Below are 17,561 nucleotides of genomic sequence, written 5' to 3'. Positions count from 1 at the left end.
AACTATCTTCTTATACTTCCTATTCCGCATTCACTTTGCCCTCAGCAAGCATCTCAGCTGGTCGTGGTTCTTTGCCTGGTGGGATGAAAACCTTCATTCCTGAAGGAGGGTCTGAGCCATTAGTAGTCATGTCAGAATTGGGTTGCTCTAGTTTTCCATTGCCTTTAACCACAGGGCACTGCAGTACTAAAAGACACCCTAAGGGATCTCCTGCATTCCAGACATACTCTTCTTTACCTCCATTATGTAATACCAATCCGATTTCCTCTTGGTAATCAGGATCAGTCACACCAGCCAACATGGTAACTCCCTTCTTTGCCTATTGATTCAGAGGCACAAGGAGCCCAAAGTGGCCAGGTGTATTCTTAGCTTCCAGTTCAGTGGAATCAGTGATGTGTCTCCAGGTGGAAGCATTCCTCCCTTTGGATCTAAGACTTCTAGAACCACAAAGCATAGGGTCGTGGGAACAGGAAGCAAAAATTATGCAAATGGTCACTAAGGGTAATAGTGAGTAGTGCCACGCCCATTTCCATCCTTCTATTTCTGGGTTCATGCATCCTTGCCATAGGGAGAAACAGCACCATATTTTGGATTCTGGTTTAAAGCATATACAACCTTCTGGAGAATGTTGCCTCAACCCTGCAAGGTATTGCCACCTAAAGCTGGCACCGTAATTGTGTCTTTAGAAGGCCATTCCATTGTTCTAGCCAGGCAGTTGCTTCAGGATAATGGGGGACTTGGTACGACCAGTGAATTCCATTAGTATGGGCTCATTGCTGCACTTCATTTGCTGTGAAGTGAGTCCCTTTATCCGAGGCAATCGTGTGGGATACCATAATGGTAGATAAGGCATTTTGTAAGCCCATGGATGGTTGTTTTGGCTGAAGCATTGCATGTAGGGATGGCAAATCCTATCCAGAGGAAGGGTCTATTCCAGTAAGAACAAAACACTGCCCTTAACATAATGGAAGCAGTCCAGTGTAATCCACCTACCACCAGGTGGCTGGCTGATCACCTCAAGGAATGGTGTCAATATCAGGGACTCAGTGTTGGTCTCTGTTGCTGGCAGATTGGGCCCTCAGCAGTGGCTGTAGCCAGGTGGCCCTTGGAGAGTAGAAATGCATGTTTCTGAGCCCCAGCATAACCTCCATCCCTGCCACCATGGCTACTTTGTTCATGAGTCCACTGGGCAATGATGGGAGTGGCTAGGAAAAGAGGGTGACTGGTTTCCATAGAACGTGTCATCCTATACACTTGATTGTTAAGATCCTCCGTTGCTGTGGTCACCGTTTGGTGAGTGTTCACATGAGACACAAATATCTTCACTTCTTTGGCCCATTCAAAGAGACCTAATCACATACCTCTTTCTCATACATCCTTATCTCCAATTTTCCAGTCATGTTCCTTCCATCCAAGTCCCTGACCATCCAGCCAAACCGTTGGCCATAGCCCATGAATCAGTATACAGTCACACATCTGGCTATTTCTCCTTCCAGGCAAAGTAAACAACCAGATGCACTGCTCAAATCCATTGGGAGGATTTCCCTTCACCACTGTCCTTCAAGGAGGTCCCAGAAAGTAGCTGTAATGCTGCTGCTGTCCATTTCCAGGTGGTACCTACATATCACTAAGGACCATCTGTAAACCAGGTACAAGTTTTGTCTTCCATAGTCAAAGTCAACTGACTGAAAGGAACTCCTTATGAGGCCATAGGTGAAGATTGGGAGATGGAAGGCAGTGGGACAGGAGTGGAGACCGTGGGCATTTGGGCCACTTCCTCAAGCAACTTACTTGTGCCTTCAGATTGTGCTTGGGCCTGATCTCGTATATATTACTTCTTCTTAATGCTGGAGTGCTTCTGTGCATGTCCAGCTTAATGGCTCTGTGAGTCTGACAACACCCAGTTCATGATGGGCCGCTCAGGCTGCATGGTGACTTGGTGGCCCATGATTAAGCATTCGGTCTCTCCTAAGGCCCAGTAACAAGTCAAAAGCTGTTTCTCAAAAGGAGAGTAGCTATCTGCAGAGGATGGCAGAGCTTTGCTCCAAAATCCTAAGGGTCCGTCCTGTGACTCATCAGTAGGGGCCTTCCAGATAGCATCTCCATCAGCCACTGACACTTCAGTCACCATTAGATCAGCTAGCTCATATAGCCCAAGTGGCATAGCCATTTGCATAGCAGCTTGAACCTGTTGCAAAGCCTTCTTTTGGTCTGGGTCCCACTCAAAACTAGCAAATTTCAAGTCACTTTATAAGTAGGCCACAGTAGCATACCCAAATGAAAGGGATGTGCTGCCTCCAAAATCCAAAGAGGCCAACTAGGCATTGTCCCTCCTTTTTAGTTGTGGACGGGGCCAGGTGCAATAACTTATCCTTCACTTTAGAAGGAATATCTTGACATGCCCCACACCAATGCACCCCTACGTATTTCACTGAGGTGGAAGTCACCTAAATTTTTTCTTTTTTTTTTTTTTATAATTTTTGTTGTGCTTTAAGTGAAAGTTTACAAAGAAGTCAGTCTCTCACACAAAAACCCATATACACCTTGCTACACTCTCCCAATTACTCTCCCCTCTAATGAGACAGCCCACTCTCTCCCTCCTCTCTCTCTTTTCGTGTCCATTTCGTCAGCTTCTAACCCCCACCACCCTCTCATCTCCCTTCCAGGCAGGAGATCCCAACATAGTCTCAAGTGTTCACCTGATCCAAGAAGCTCACTCCTCACCAGCATCCCTCTCCAACCCATTGTCCAGTCCAATCCATGTCTGAAGAGTTGGCTTTGGGAATGGTTCCTGTCCTGGGCCAACAGAAGTTCTGGGGCCCATGACCACCAGGGTCCTTCCAGTCTCAGACCATTAAGTCTGGTCTTTTTATGAGAATTTGGGGTCTGCATCCCACTGCTCTCCTGCTCCCTCAGGGGTTCTCTGTTGTGTTCCCTGTCAGGGCAGTCATCGGTTGTAGCCAGGCACCATCTAGTTCTTCTGGTCTCAGGATGATGTAGTCTCTGGTTCATGTGGCCCTTTCTGTCTCTTGGGCTTGTAATCGCCTTGTGTCCGTGGTGTTCTTCATTCTCCTTTGATCCAGGTGGGTTGAGACCAACTGATGCATCTTAGATGGCTGCTTGCTAGCCTTTAAGACCCCAGACGTCACTCTTCAAAGTGGGATGCAGAATGTTTTCTTAATAGATTTTATTATGCCAGTTGACTTAGATGTCCCCTGAAACCATGGTCACCAGACCCCTGCCCCTGCTGTGCTGGCCTTCGAAGCATTCAGTTTATTCAGGAAACCTCTTTGCTTTTGGTTTAGTCCAATTGTGCTGACCTCCCCTGTATTGTGTGCTGTCTTTCCCTTCACCTAAAGTAGTTCTTATCTACTATCTAATTAGTGAATGCCCCTCTCCCACCCACCCTCCCTTCCCCCTCGCGTAACCACAAAAGAATGTTTTCTTCTCAATTTAAACTATTTCTCAAGTTCTTATAATAGTGGTCTTATACAATATTTGTCCTTTTGCAACTGACTAATTTCACTCCGCATAATGCCTTCCAGGTTCCTCCATGTTATGAAATGTTTCACAGATTCCTCACTGTTCTTTATCGATGTGTAGCATTCCATTGTGTGAATATACCATAATTTATTTATTCATTCATCTGTTGATGGGCACCTTGGTTGCTTCCATCTTCTTGTTCTTGTAAACAGTGCTGCAATAAACATGGGTGTGCATATGTTTGTGTAGAGGCTCTTATTTCTCTAGGATATATTCCAAGGGGTGGGATTGCTGGATCGTATGATAGTTCTATTTCTAGCTTTTTAACGAAGGGCCAAATCGATTTCCAAAGTGGTTGTACCATTTTACATTCCCACCGGCAGTGTATAAGTGTTCCAATCTCTCCACAGCCTGTCTAACATTTATTATTTTGTGTTTTTTGGATTAATGCCAGCCTTGTTAGAGTGAGATGAAATCTCATTGTAGTTTTGATCTGCATTTCTCTAATGGCTAATGATTGTGAACATTTCCTTATGTATATCTGTTAGCTACGTGAATGTCTGCTTTAGTGAAGTGTCTATTCATATCTTTTGCCCATTTTTTAATAGGGTTATTTGTCTTTTTGCAGTTGAGTTTTTGCAGTATCATGTAGATTTTAGAGATCAGGAGCTGATCAGAAATGTCATAGCTAAAAAATTTTTCCCAGCCTGTAGGTAGTCTTTTTAGTCTTTTGGTGAAGTCTTTGGATGAGCATAGGTGTTTGATTTTTAGGAGCTCCCAGTTATGTAGTTTTTCTTCTACATTCTTCATAAAGTTTTGTATACTGTTTATGCCATGTATTAGGGCTCCAAATGTTGTTCCTATTTTTTCTTCCATGATCTTTATTGTTTTAGATTTTATATTTAGGTCTTCGATCCATTTTGAGTTCTTTTTTGTGCATGTAGTGAGGTATGGGTCTTGTTTCATTTTTTTTTTTCAGGTGGATATCCAGTTATGCCAGCACCATTTGTTAAAAAGACTGTCTTTTCCCCATTTAACTGTTTTGGGGCCTTTGTCAAATATCAACTGTTCATATGTGGATGGATTTATGTCTGGATTCTCAATTCTGTCCCATTGGTCCATGTATCTGTTTTTGTGCCAATATCAGGCTGTTTTGACTACTGTGGCGGTATAATAAAACAAACAACCAAACAAAAAAACCCAGTTCCGTCGAGTATAATAGGTTCTAAAATCAGGTAAAGTAAGGCCTTCCACTTTGTTCTTCTTTTTCAGTAGTGCCTTGTTTATCCGGGGCCTCTTTCTCTTCCATATGAAGTTGGTGATTTGTTTCTCCATCTCATTAAAGAATGTCGTTGGGATTTGGATCAGAATTGCATTAAATGTATAGATCGCTTTTGGTAGAATAGACATTTTTATAATATTAAGCCTTCCTATCCACGAGCAAGGTATGTTCTTTCACTTATGTCAGTCTCTTTTGGTTTCTTGCAGAAGTGTACTGTAGTTTTCTTTGTATAAGTCTTTTACATCTCTGGTAAGATTTGTTCCTAAGTATTTTACCTTCTTGGGGCTACTGTAAATGGCATTGATTTGGTGATTTCCTCTTCAATGTTCTTTTTGTTGGTGTAGAGGAATCCAACTGATTTTTGTATATTTATCCTGTATCCCGATACTCTGCTGAACTCTTCTATTAGTGTCAGTAGTTTTCTGGAGGATTCCTTAGGGTTTTCTGTGTATAAGATCATGTCATCTGCAAATAGAGATACTTTTACTTCTTCCTTGCCAATCTGGATGCCCTTTATTTCTTTATCTAGCCTAATTGCTCTGGCTAGGACTTCCAGCACAATGTTGAGTAAGAGTGATGATAAAGGACATCCTTGTCTGGTTCCTGATCTCAGTGGGAATGTTTTCAGGCTCTCTCCATTTAGGGTGATGTTGGCTGTTGGCTTTGCATAAATGTCCTTTGTCATGCTGAGAAATTTTCCCTCTATTCCTATTTTGCTGAGACTTTTTATCAGGAAGGGGTGTTGAACTTTGTCAAATGCCTTTTCTGCATCAGTTGATAAAATCATGTGATTCTTGTCTTTTGTTTTATTTACGTGGGGGATTACATTGTTTTTCTAATGTTGAACCATCCCTGCATACCTGGTGTGAATCCCACCTGGTCATGGTGAATTATTTTTCGATATGTGTTTGAATTCTATTGGCTAGAATTTTGTTGTGGGTTTTTGCATCTGTGTTCATGAGGGATATAGGTCTATAAGTTTCTTTTCTTGTGGTGTCTTTACCTGGTTTTGGTATCAGGGATTTGGTGGCTTCATAGAATGAGTTTGGTAGTATTCTGTCCTTTTCTATGCTCTGAAATACCGTTAGTAGTAGTGGTGTTAACTCCTTTCTGAAAGTTTGATGGAACTCTGCAGTGAAGCTGTCTCGTCAAGGGATTTTTTGGGGGAAGTTTTTTGATTACCTTTTCAATCTCTTCTTTTGTTATGGGTCTATTTATTTGTTCCGCCTCTGTGTTAGTTTAGGTAAGTAGTGTGTTTCTAGGAATTCATCCATTTCTTCTAGGTTTTCAAATTTGTTTGAGTATAGTTTTTCATAGTAATCTGATATGATTCTTTTAATTTCAGTTGGGTCTGTTGTTATATCACCCCTCTCATTTCTTATTTGGGTTATTTGCTTCCTCTCCTCTCTTTCTTTTGTAGTTTGGTCAGTGGTTTATTAATTTTGTGGATTTTTTCAAAAACCCAGCTTTTGGTCTTGTTAATTCTTTCAATTGTTTTTCTGTTTTCTATTTCATTTAGTTCAGCTCTAATTTTTATTGTTTTCTTTTGGTGACTGTGGGTTTCTTTTGCTGGTCTCTTTCTATTCAAGTTGTAGGGATAATTCTTTGACTTTGGCCCTTTCTTCTTTTTGGATGTGTGCATTTATTGATATAAATCGGCCTCTGAGCACCACTTTTGCTGTGTCTCAAAGGTTCTGATAGGAAATGTTTTCATTCTCATTGGATTCTACGAATTTCTTTATTCCATCCTTAATGTCTTCTATAATCCAGTCTTTTTTGAGCAGGGTATTGTTCAGTTTCCAAGTGTTTGATTTCTTTTCCCTGCTTTTTCTGTTATTGATTTCCACTTTTATGGCCTTATGGTCAGAGAAGATGCTTTGTAATATTTCAATGTTTTGGATTCTGCTAAGGTTTGCTTTGTGACCTAATATGTGGTCTATTCTAGAGAATGTTCCATATGCACTAGAAAAGAAGGTATAGTTGGTTGCGGTTGGGTGGAGTGTTCCTTATATGTCTACGAGGTCAGGTTGGTTGACTGTGGCATTTAGATCTTCCGTGTCTTTACTGAGCTTCTTTCTGGATGTCCTGCCCTTCACCGAAAGTGGTGTGTTGAAGTCTCCTACTATTATTGTGGAGCTGTCTATCTCACTTTTCAATGCTGATAGACTTTGTTTTATGTATCTTGCAGCCCTGTCATTGGGTGCATAAATATTTAATATGATTATATCTTCTTGGTGTATTGTCCCTTTAACCATTATATAGTGTCCCTCCTTATCCTTTTTGATGGATTTAACTTTAAAGTCTATTTTGTCAGAAATTAATATTGCCACTCCTGCTCTTTTTTGATTGTTGTTTGATGTATTTTTTTCCATCCTTTGAGTTTTAGTTTGTCTGTGTCTCTAAGTCTAAGGTGTATCTCTTGTAGGCAGCATATAGACGGATCTTGCTTTTTAATCCATTCTGCCACTCTCTGTCTCTTTATTGGTGCATTTAGTCCATTTATATTCACGGTAATTATGGACAGGTATGAATTTAGTGCTATTATTTTGATGTCTTTTTTTGTGTGTTGACAGTTTCTTTTTCCCACTTGATTTGATGTGCTGAGTAGATTTTCTTTACATATTGCCCTTTCCTCATGTTTGTCGTTGTTGATTTTGTTTCTCCTGAGTCTGTATTTTTCCCTTGTATTTTACTTTGATGAGTAGGATAGTTTGTCTCCTTTGTGGTTACCTTAGTATTTACCCAGGTTTTTCTAAATTTTAAATTAACTCTAATTTCTTTGTATTGCTGTATCTTCCTCTCCATATGGAAGGTGTATGATTACAGTTCTTAATCCCTCTTTATTATTTTAATGTTGTCTTCTTTTATATAATAACATTACTGTTATCCTGTTTTTGGCTTGCTTTTTTTTTTTTTAATAATCTTGCTTTGTTTTTTTGGATTTCTCTCTCTGGGTTGACTTCTGGTTGCTGTGCCCAGTGTTCTAGTCTTGAGTTGATGCCTGATATTATTGATTTTCTAACCAAAGAACTCCCTTTAGGTATTTCTTGTAGTTTTGGTTTGGTTTTTACAAATTCCCTAACCTTGTGTTTATCTGGAAATGTCTTAATTTCACCTTCATATTTAAGAGACAGTTTTGCTGGATATATGATTCTTGGCTGGAAATTTTTTTCCTTCAATTTTTTTAAGTATGTCATCCCATTGCCTTCTTGCCTGCATGGTTTCTGCAGAGTAGTCCGAGCTTATTCTTATTGGCTGTCCTTTGTAGGTGACTTTTCGTTTATCCCTCACCGCTGTTATAATTCTCTCTTTATCTTTGGTTTTGGCAAGTTTGATTATAATATGTCTTGGTGACTTTCTTTTTACATCTACCTTATGTGGAGTTTGATAAGCATCTTGGATAGATATCTTCTCATGTTTCACAATATCAGGGAAGTTTTCTGCGAACAAATCTTCAACAATTTTCTCTGTATTTTCTGTTATCCCTCCCTGTTCTGGTACTCCAATCACTCGTAGGTCATTTCTCTTGATAGAGTCCCACATGATTCTTAAGTTTTCTTCATTTTTTTAAAATTCTTTTATCTGATTTTTCTTCAAATATATTAGTGCCAAATGATTTATCTTCGAGTTCAGAAATTCTAGCTTCTACTTGCTCAGTTCTACTCCTGTGACTTTCTATTGAGTTGTCTGCTTCTTAATTTTGTAGTTAATCTTCTGAATTTCTGATTGCCGTGTGCCTATGGATTTTTCCAGCTTATTAAACTTTTCATTATATTCCTGAATAATCTTTCTAATTTCTTCAGTTGCTTTATCTGTGTGTTCCTTGGCTTGTTCTGCATATTGCTTCATTTCCTTCCTGATGTCTTGAAGGGTTCTGTATATTAAACTTCTGTATTCTACATCTGGTATTTCTGGGAGTGCACTTTCATCTAGAAGATCCCTGGATTCTTTGTTTTGAGAGCCTGTTGAGGTGATCATGATCTGTTTCTTTATGTGACTTGACATCGACTGTTGTCTCCGAGCCATCTATAAGTTATTGTATTAGTTTATACTTGCTTACTGTGTCGTAGCTGCTTGCTTTGTTTTGTTGTGGTATACCCCTATGGGTTGCTTGAGTGAGCTAGCTTGATTATTTTCGCCTTTGGAGCTCTGGCGTCCTGTCCCCAGCTGGCTATAGCTGTTATCAGGTATATCAGTCTAGGAGTCCATCCAGTTTTCTTGTATGAATTCAGCTTAGGTTTCCAGGTAGCTGATCATCAAGCATGTGGTACAGGCTCTGTCCTACAGTCTTAGAGGGGCAGGGGTGATTGGCGTATATACCAGTATCTGATTGCAGCAGGGGGTCACGCTCTGAACAAGGCAGGGGGCTGAGGACCGACCCCCAAGTGTCTCTGAGGAAGATGCATCTTTGTTCCCTAGAGCGTGCTGGTGGGTGGGTTCTGCAGAGGGACCATGGGCACCCAAAATTTTTGGTTGTAAGGACTGGGAGGTACCAGTTATCTTTGGACCCCTGTCGCGGGTGGCTGGGTGACCTGAGTGGAGCTACCAGTCCTTAGGTCCCTGACATGGGTAGGTGAGGACCTTGTTTAATAGGCAAAGCAATGTCAAATGTCAAACACCCACCTCTCCACCGCACAGCTGAAATGGTTGGAGTTTGCCAACAACGGCCTATTCTCCTGAAATAGGCCCATTCAGGTCCATGCAGGAGGGAAAGGTGCTCAAGGTCCGTGGACAGTTTATGCCTGGACAGGAGCTGCTTCTGTCCTGAGCTCCCCTGGTTAATGGAGCAAGCAAAGTGTCTTTTCCCCCCAGTTGCAAATTTTTTCCTTCCCCAGTGCCAGGAGGATGGCTGTAGGTGCTCAATGGGGCCTCTATCAGGCCCAGGGATTTAGCCGCTGAAGCCGGCTTGGGGTTGGGAGTGCATGGTGAAATATACGCAAGTACTTAGCTTTTGCCGAGAGCGTCGTTCTCCTCAGGTTCCGGAGGTGTGAGTAGGCTGTGTGGCTGGCTGCTTCTCCCCGAGGAAACTGCGACCAAATGCTAGTACCAGCCCACCACCTCCACTGCCGCCCCGGGAATAGTGCCTGAGAGCTCCCCACGATTCAGGTCCGGTAACTCCTCTCCGCTTCTGAATGGTCTCTTCCTCCCCCTGCTCCTCAGTTCGTTGTCTAAGCTTGCCTTTGATGCTCAGGGCTCCCAGCTTGTCACAAATATAGTCATTTCACTTGTTTTTTCGGGTCTTTGTTGTAAAGAGGGCTCGCCGGAAGCATCTGTCTATTCTGCCATCTTGGCTCCGCCTTTCATCTGAATTTTTGTTGTATTAATTTGCGAACCTCTAGCACGCAAATGATGGTCTATTCCACAGTCGGCGCCTGGCCTTGTTCTGACTGATGATACTGAGCTTTTCCATCATCTCTTTCCACAGATGTAGTCAATTTGATTCCCGTGTGTTCCACCAGGCAAGGTCCATGTGCATAGTCGCTGTTTATGTTGGTGAAAGAAGGTATTTGCAATGAAGAAGTCGTTGGTCTTGCAAAACTGTATCATTCAACCTCTGGCATTGTTTCTATCACCGGGCCATATTTTCCAACTACCAATCCTTCTTTACTTCCAACTTTCGCATTCCAATCACCAGTAATTACCAACGCGTCCTGATTGCATGTTTGATCAATTTCAGACTGCAAAAGCTGATAAAAGTATTCAATTTCTTTATCTTTGGCCTTTGTGGTTGGTGTGTAAATTTGAATAATAGTCGTATTAACTGGTCTTCCTTGTAGGCATATGGATATTATCCTATCACTGACAGCACCGTACTTCAGGATGGATCTTGAAATGTTCTTTTTGATGATGAGTGCGACACCATTCCTCTTCAAGTTGTCTTTCCCAGCATAGAAGACTATATGACTGCCCGATTCAAAATGGCCAATACCAGTCTATTTCAGCTCACCAGTGCCTAGGATGTCCATGTTTATGTGTTCCATTTCATTTTTAATGATTTCCCATTTTTATAGATGCATATTTTGTACATTCCAGGTTCTGATTGTTAATGGATGTTTGCAGCTGTTTCTTCTCATTTTGAGTCATGCCACGTCATCAACAAAGATCCCCAAAGCTTTACCCCATCCACATCATTAAGGTCAACTCTACTTTGCAGAGGCAGCTCTTCCCCAGTCGTCTTTTGAGTGCCTTCCAACCTAGGGGGCTCATCTTCCGGCATCATCATAAGGTTTTCACTGGCTCATTCTTTTCAGAAGTAGACTGCCACGTTTTTCTTCCTAGTCTGTCTTAGCCTGGAAGCTCAGCTGAAACCTGTCCTCCACTGGTAACCCTGCTGGTATCTGAATACCGTTGGCATAGCTTCCAGCATCACAGCAACACGCAAGCCCCCACAGTACCACAAACTGATGGACACGTGGGGCTGTCAGACCATCAATGGCTCATATGCAAGTTCAAGCTGAAACTGAAGAAAATCAGAGTAAGTCCACGAGAGCCAAAATATGATCTTGAGTATATCCCACCTGAATTTAGAGACCATCTCAAGAATAGATTTGATGCGTTGAACACTAATGACCAAAGACCAGATGAGTTGTGGAATGACATCAAGGACATCATACATGAAGAAAGCAAGAGGTCATTGAAAAGACAGGAAAGAAAGAAAATACCAAGATGGATGTCAGAGGAGACTCAAACTTTTTCTCAAACATCGAGCAGCTAAAGCAAAAGGAAGAAATGATTAACTAAAAGAACTGAACAGAAGATTTCAAAGGGCTGCTCGAGAAGACGAAGTAAAGTATTATAATGACATGTGCAAAGAGCTGGAGATAGAAAACCAAAAGGGAAGAACATGCTCGGCATTTCTGAAGCTGAAAGAACTGAAGAAAAAATTCAAGCCTCGAGTTATAATAATGAAGGATTGTAAGGGGTAAATGTTAACTTAGCAGGAACCACCAAAAGAAGATGGAAGGAATACACAGAGTCATTATACCAAAAAGAATTAGTTGACATCCAACCATTTCAAAAGGTAGCATATGATCAGGGACTGATGGTACTGAAGGAAATAGTCCATCCCATACTGAAGGCATTGGTGAAAAACAGGGCTCCAGGAATTGATGGAATATCAATTGAGATGTTTCAACAAAGGGATGCAGCGCTGGAAGGGCTCACTCATCTATGCCAAGAAATATGGAAGACACCTTCCTGACCAACTGAATGGAAGAGATTCATATTTATACCTATTCCCAAGAAAGGAGATCCAACCGAATGTAGAAATTATCGAACGATATCATTAATATCACAGCCAAGCAAAATTTTGCTGAAGATCATTCAAAAGCGGCTGCAGCAGCATGTTGACAGAGAACTGCCAGAAGTTCAGGCCAGACTGAGAAGAGGATGTGGAACCAGGGATGTCTTTGCTGATGTCAGATGGATCTGGCTGAAAACAGAGAATACCAGAAGGATGTTTACCTGTGTTTTATTGACTATGCAAAGGCATTCAATTGTGTGGATCATAACAAATTATGGATAACATTGCAAAGAATGGGAATTCCAGAACACTTAATTGTGCTCATGAGGAACCTGTACGTAGATCAAGAGGCAGTTATTCGGATAGAACAAGGGGATACTGTTTGTTTGAAAGTCAGGAAAGGTGTATGTCAGGGTTGTATCCTTTCACCATACCTATTCGATCTGTATGCTGAGCAAATAATCCGAGAAGCTAGAGTATATGAAGAAGAACGGGGCATCAGGATTGGAGGAAGACCCGTTAACAACCTGCGTTATGCAGATGGCACAACCTTGCTTGCTGAAAATGAAAAGAGCTTGAAGCACTAACTAATGAAGATCAAAAACCACAGCCTTCAGTATGGGTTGCACCTCAACATAAAGAAAACAAACAACCTCACAACTGGACCAATGAGCAACATCATGATCATTGGAGAAAAGACTAAAGTTGTCAAGGATTTCATTTTACTTGGATCCACAATCAACAGCCATGGGAGCAGCAGTCAAGCAATCAAAAGACACATTGCATAGGGTAAATCTGCTGCAAAGGACCTCTTTAAAGTGTTGAAAAGGAAAGGCGTCACCTTGAGGAGTAAGGTGCGCATGACCCAAGCCATGGTATTTTCAGTCACGTCATATGCATGTGAAACTGGACAGTGAATGGGGAAGACTGAAGAAGAGTTGATGCCTTTGAATTGTGGTGTTGGCAAAGAACAATGAATATACCATCGACTGCCAGAAGAACGAACAAATCTGTCTTGGAAGAAGTACAACCAGGATGCTCCTTAGAAACAAGGATGGTGAGACTGCTTTCTTAGGTTTTTTGGACATATTGTCAGGAGGCATCAGTCCCTGGAGAAGGTAATCATGTTTGGCAAAGTACCAGGTCAGCGGAAAAGAGGAAGAATTGACACAGTGGCTGCAACAATGGGCTCAAGCATAACAACGATTGTAAGGATGGGACAGGACTGGGCAGTGTTTCATTCAGTTGTGCATAGGGTCGCTATGAGTTGGAACTGATTCGATGGCACCTAACAACAACAACAGCCTAGACTGTGAGAGAATAAACTTCTCTTTGTTAAAGCCATCCACTTGTGATATTTCTGTTTTAGCAGCACTAGATGGCTAAGACAGTCCCCATTCTGCCTATCTTGTATTGCTTACACCTCTCTATGCACGCTCCTCAATGATTATTTGTTCAGTTTTCTCAGGTGAAATTTAACTGGGCTATACGGTTTTAACAAATGAATATGCCCTTGTGGCCCATACGCCATCATGATACATGGAGAACCTTTATATCTCCCCGGGAATTTCCCTTCTGCCCTTTTCTGTCCCCTTCCCACCTCTCCACCCCCCAGGCAACCATTGTGACTATCTCCTGAAGAAAGTCTGTGCCTAGGCATTCTTTCCCTGTGCTAGTTCCTTCCATTTGGCCTGATGTCGATGAGATCAGGTTGTTGCAGGTTGTTCTCATCACTGCTGAATGGTTGCATGCCAGGGACACACCACTGTTTATGTATCTGTCATCGTGGGAGTGCATCTGCACCATGTTCCTTCTCAGTTGTAGTGGCTGTTTCTGTCATTTACAAGTAAGTCATTGTGGGTACATGTTTTTTTCTCAGAAATGAATGGAGTGGGACTGGTGAGTCGCCTGGCAGGAGTGGTGGTTCAGTGGTAGAATTCTTGCTTTCCATGCAGGGGACCCAGCTTGGATTCTTGGCCAGTGTACCTCATTTGCAACCACTACCCGTCTGTCAGGGGAGATGTTCATGTTGCTATGATGCTGAATAGGTTTCAGCTGAGCTTCCAGACTAGCTGGACTAGGAAGAAAGGAAGTGCAGCCAGTGAAAACCCTATGGATCACAATGGCCTGATCCACAGCCCATCATGGAGATGGTGCAGGACCAGGCAGTGTTTCATTCTGTCACGTGTGGGGTTGAGGGCCCACTTGACGGTAGCTAACAACAACATCATTATAGGAGTGTGTTTAGCTTTGGGATAAAAAGTTCTGACTGTCTTAGAAATTGTTACATTCTCTTTCTGCCCACGTACCCTCCCTGCCTGTCTGCCTGGGTGAATTGTTTTGAGCATGTGTGACCTCCAGCCTGTGCATGGCTCATGTGTTTATCAAATTTGCGTAATTTAGAATGATTTTGTAGTCATCTTATAATCTTCTCTTCTCCCTACTTTTTCTTTCATAAAGCAGTTTTGGTACATTTTCAGGCATGGCTTACTTGTACAAATAATTGTGTTTTAATGTACTTAGGACTAAAGATGAGAAATTCCTGTTAGGATCAGAACTTTAAATTGCTGAGTTTTTGTCCAGGAAGAAACCTTTGTCATAGCATGAAGTACAGCTTCTGTGGGAATGGTGGCCTGGCTGGGAGGCTGCTTTGGGCATGGGGCTCCCCCAGACAACTAAATGTGGCTCCAGGAGGGCAGTGTCCTCACCTCCCAAAGCTTACACCCCTTCTGCCTCCGCAGCCACGCTGGGCCTCTACTTCTCGAGAGATGCCTACTGGGAGAAGCTGTACGTGGACCAGCCAGCTGGCACACCACTGCTGTATGTCCACACGCTTCAAGACCTGCCTGGCGAGGTGCCCAGCTTCCGCCTGGGCCAGCACCTCTATGGTGCCTACCGCTCACGGCTCCACGAGAATGACTGGATCCGCATTCAGGAGGACATGGGCCTCCTCTACCTGAACCAGAGCCTGGACCAGAGCACCTGGGAGGAGCTCAGCTCCCGCAGTAAGTGAGCAACCCCCACCTCACCCCACTCCACTACCCTACCCTATACCCATCACACCCCTCCTACTCACTGCCATCTCCCTCTGCTTCTGCCTCACGCCATCTCCACCCTGAAACCCGGGGAATCAGCACACCCCATGTTACAGCATTTCCCCTATAAGCCTTGCCATATAAGGGGCCAAGTGAGGCTGGCCTGCCAGTGTCCAGCCTGATGAGGGGGCCAGAATGAGTCTGGGGGCTGCTGATGGCCCTTGGCTCTCTGAGGCTGTTGGGATTTTTGGAGAACCATGTGCATGATTTGGAGGCCCTCTACATGCCAGATACAGAGGCCTTTTCCAGTAGGGCTAAGAAGGATTTGGGGGTTTTGAGAGTGGGGCTACAAAGAGCTAGGAAAACTCTACAGTATCAATTTAGCAAGTGACCTTGAACGTGCTGGAGAAGCAGCAGTTCCCGTGGAGTGCCTGTCTTCCCAGCCACAACAGCATGCACGTGGGGCCTGGCAGGGACTTAGCCAGGCTGAGGAGAGGGAGGCAGGAAGACCGTGGACGCATCCAGCTGGAATCCAAGCCACATGTGGCTCTGGTACCAGGCAGAGTGGACGGAGCAGGGTCCTGCCTCTTGGCATGACAGGGTGATATAGTCTACCTGCTGCACCCCTTCCGTACCTGATGGGGCTGCTGTGACCTCACACTGCCCTTGCAGCAGTCCTAAGACGGGAGGCAGGCCACCTGCTGTGATCACAAGGGAGGCGACTGCCTGCCTAAGCAGAATGACTGCTCCCTGTGCCAAGTAAAGTTGGGGCCACAAGATGGGAGGGCCTGAGGAGGTGTAGCCCTCCTTCCAGGGGCCTCCTGAGGAGGTGACATTTGAGATGGATCTAGGCTCAGCACCCAGTTCCTGCTGCCCTCACCCTGAGCTCCCAGTGGGACACGTAAGGAGCTGGAGTTCTCTGGGGCGGACACCTGAATGGCGTTTGCTGTAGAAGCAGAGTGCATGGGCCTGTGTTCAACGGGAGCCCTATTCCGTGGTTGTGATGCGAGAGCCCCTGTATTCATCAGGGGCCAATCAGGAGAGAAACTACACTTAATTTTGGACAGGAAACGTTTATATAAAGAATTATTAGCTGCAGCTGGGAACTGAGGCAACAAAGCATGGGCTACCAAGAAGCAAAGAGAACTCTGAAGAATGTAGAAGCAGCAAATGTGTGGAGCAGCACTCCCCAGGGCTGAGGCAGGCCAAGGAAGAGCTCTCAGTGGAGATTCAGACCTCACTGGTGCTGTAGTACAGCGCTGGTGAAAGTGCTGGGGACGCCTGTCCATGGGGCTGTGTCTCAGAAGAGGCTTCATGGGGAGGGGGCGGGCATGCACTGTGCACTGCAGGAGCAGGCCCTGGAAAAGCTACCCACCTGCAGGAAATGAGGCTGCGGGGTACTCAGGGCACCTCTTGGGTGGGGCAGTGATGTGATAGGGTGGTGGGAGACATGGGGAGAGTTAGACACAGCGCTCAGGGCAGCCCTCTGGGGAGCAGTGATGTAGCAGGAGTCGGGGAACATGGGGGGACTTAAGCACAGAGCTCGGGGTGCATTTGAGCAGGGTCTGAGTGACCAGAGCAGGTGGCCTATGGGGCACTGGTCCTTACGCACAGGGAGCCAGGGTCCCAGGACTCTGAGGGAGAAACTGGGTCCCAGGTGCAGGCTGGGGTAGAGTTAGGTGAGGGGAGGGCAGTAGGGAGCACTGGGTCAGGGTGGTCAGCTCAGTGGAGCCCTTGGACCACCCTGAGGACTGAGTTTTACAGCAGCCCACAACCTGCTGCCGTCGGCCTGGTCCCCACAGGCCCTGCTGACTCTTTCTCTGCAGATGGCGGGTTCCCACTGCTCACCGTCCACCTCCAGGTCTTCCTCTCGCCTGCATCCCTGCGCGAGGGTGAGTGCCAGTGGCCAGGCTGCGCCCGTGTGTACTTCTCCTTCATCAACGCCTCCTTCCCCACCTGTAGGTCCCTCAAACCCAGGGACCTCTGCTTCCCAGAGACAGGCCTGTCCTTCCGCATCCGGGAGAACAGGCCCCCGGGCACCTTTCACCAGTTCCGCCTGCTGCCTGTGCAGTTCCTCTGCCCCAACATCAGCGTGGCTTACCGGCTCCTGGGAGGTGAGTGCAGCCCACAGGCCTGGCCAGGCCTTTGTGTCCACTCCACCACCACGCCATCCATTCCCTTGATGTTCCAGAAAGGTCTGTCACGGGCCAAGTTCTGTTCTAGGGGCTTAGGGTGCAACCACGAACAAAGCAGGCAAAGACCCTGCCTGCTGGAGCCTCTTTCTGTTGGGGACAAAGAGGACATCGTCCTGGGGAGGGCATGGGAAAGGTGGAGAACCTACTTCAAACTGGGGTCAGGGACAGGGGCGGCAACATTCAGGGAGAGGGCGGGCCACGGAGGCTGTCAGGGCTGCCTCTCTGAGGGACAGAGAAGGGCTTTGGTTCCTGTGTTGGGAATGATTTGGGTGGGCAGGTTTCACGAGGAAGCAGGGAGGCATTTAGGAGGCTGCTGAGAAATT

The 17,561-nt window shown here is 44.7% G+C and overlaps 1 protein-coding gene across 12 annotated transcripts in view; it reads left to right on the top strand.

The window, feature by feature from the left end:
• The window catches only part of RET (ret proto-oncogene), a 118,772-nt gene that overhangs the window by 19,848 nt on the left and 81,363 nt on the right, over nt 1-17,561 (top strand). For 8 of the 12 annotated variants that reach the window (XM_064290331.1, XM_064290330.1, XM_064290340.1 and 5 more), the window contains exons 2-3: nt 14,750-15,013; nt 16,846-17,157. In XM_064290331.1, the coding sequence (XP_064146401.1) occupies nt 14,750-15,013; nt 16,846-17,157 (576 nt within the window). The remainder of the gene's footprint in view (nt 1-14,749; nt 15,014-16,845; nt 17,158-17,561) is intronic. The other 4 variants (XM_064290341.1, XM_064290339.1, XM_064290335.1 and 1 more) reach the window with 1 other exon arrangement.

The sequence above is a fragment of the Loxodonta africana genome, chromosome 8 (genome assembly GCF_030014295.1).
Source record: "Loxodonta africana isolate mLoxAfr1 chromosome 8, mLoxAfr1.hap2, whole genome shotgun sequence".
Lineage (NCBI taxonomy): Eukaryota > Metazoa > Chordata > Mammalia > Proboscidea > Elephantidae > Loxodonta > Loxodonta africana.
Note: the sequence above shows the minus strand (reverse complement) of the source record. Positions and strands in the feature narration are given on the sequence as shown.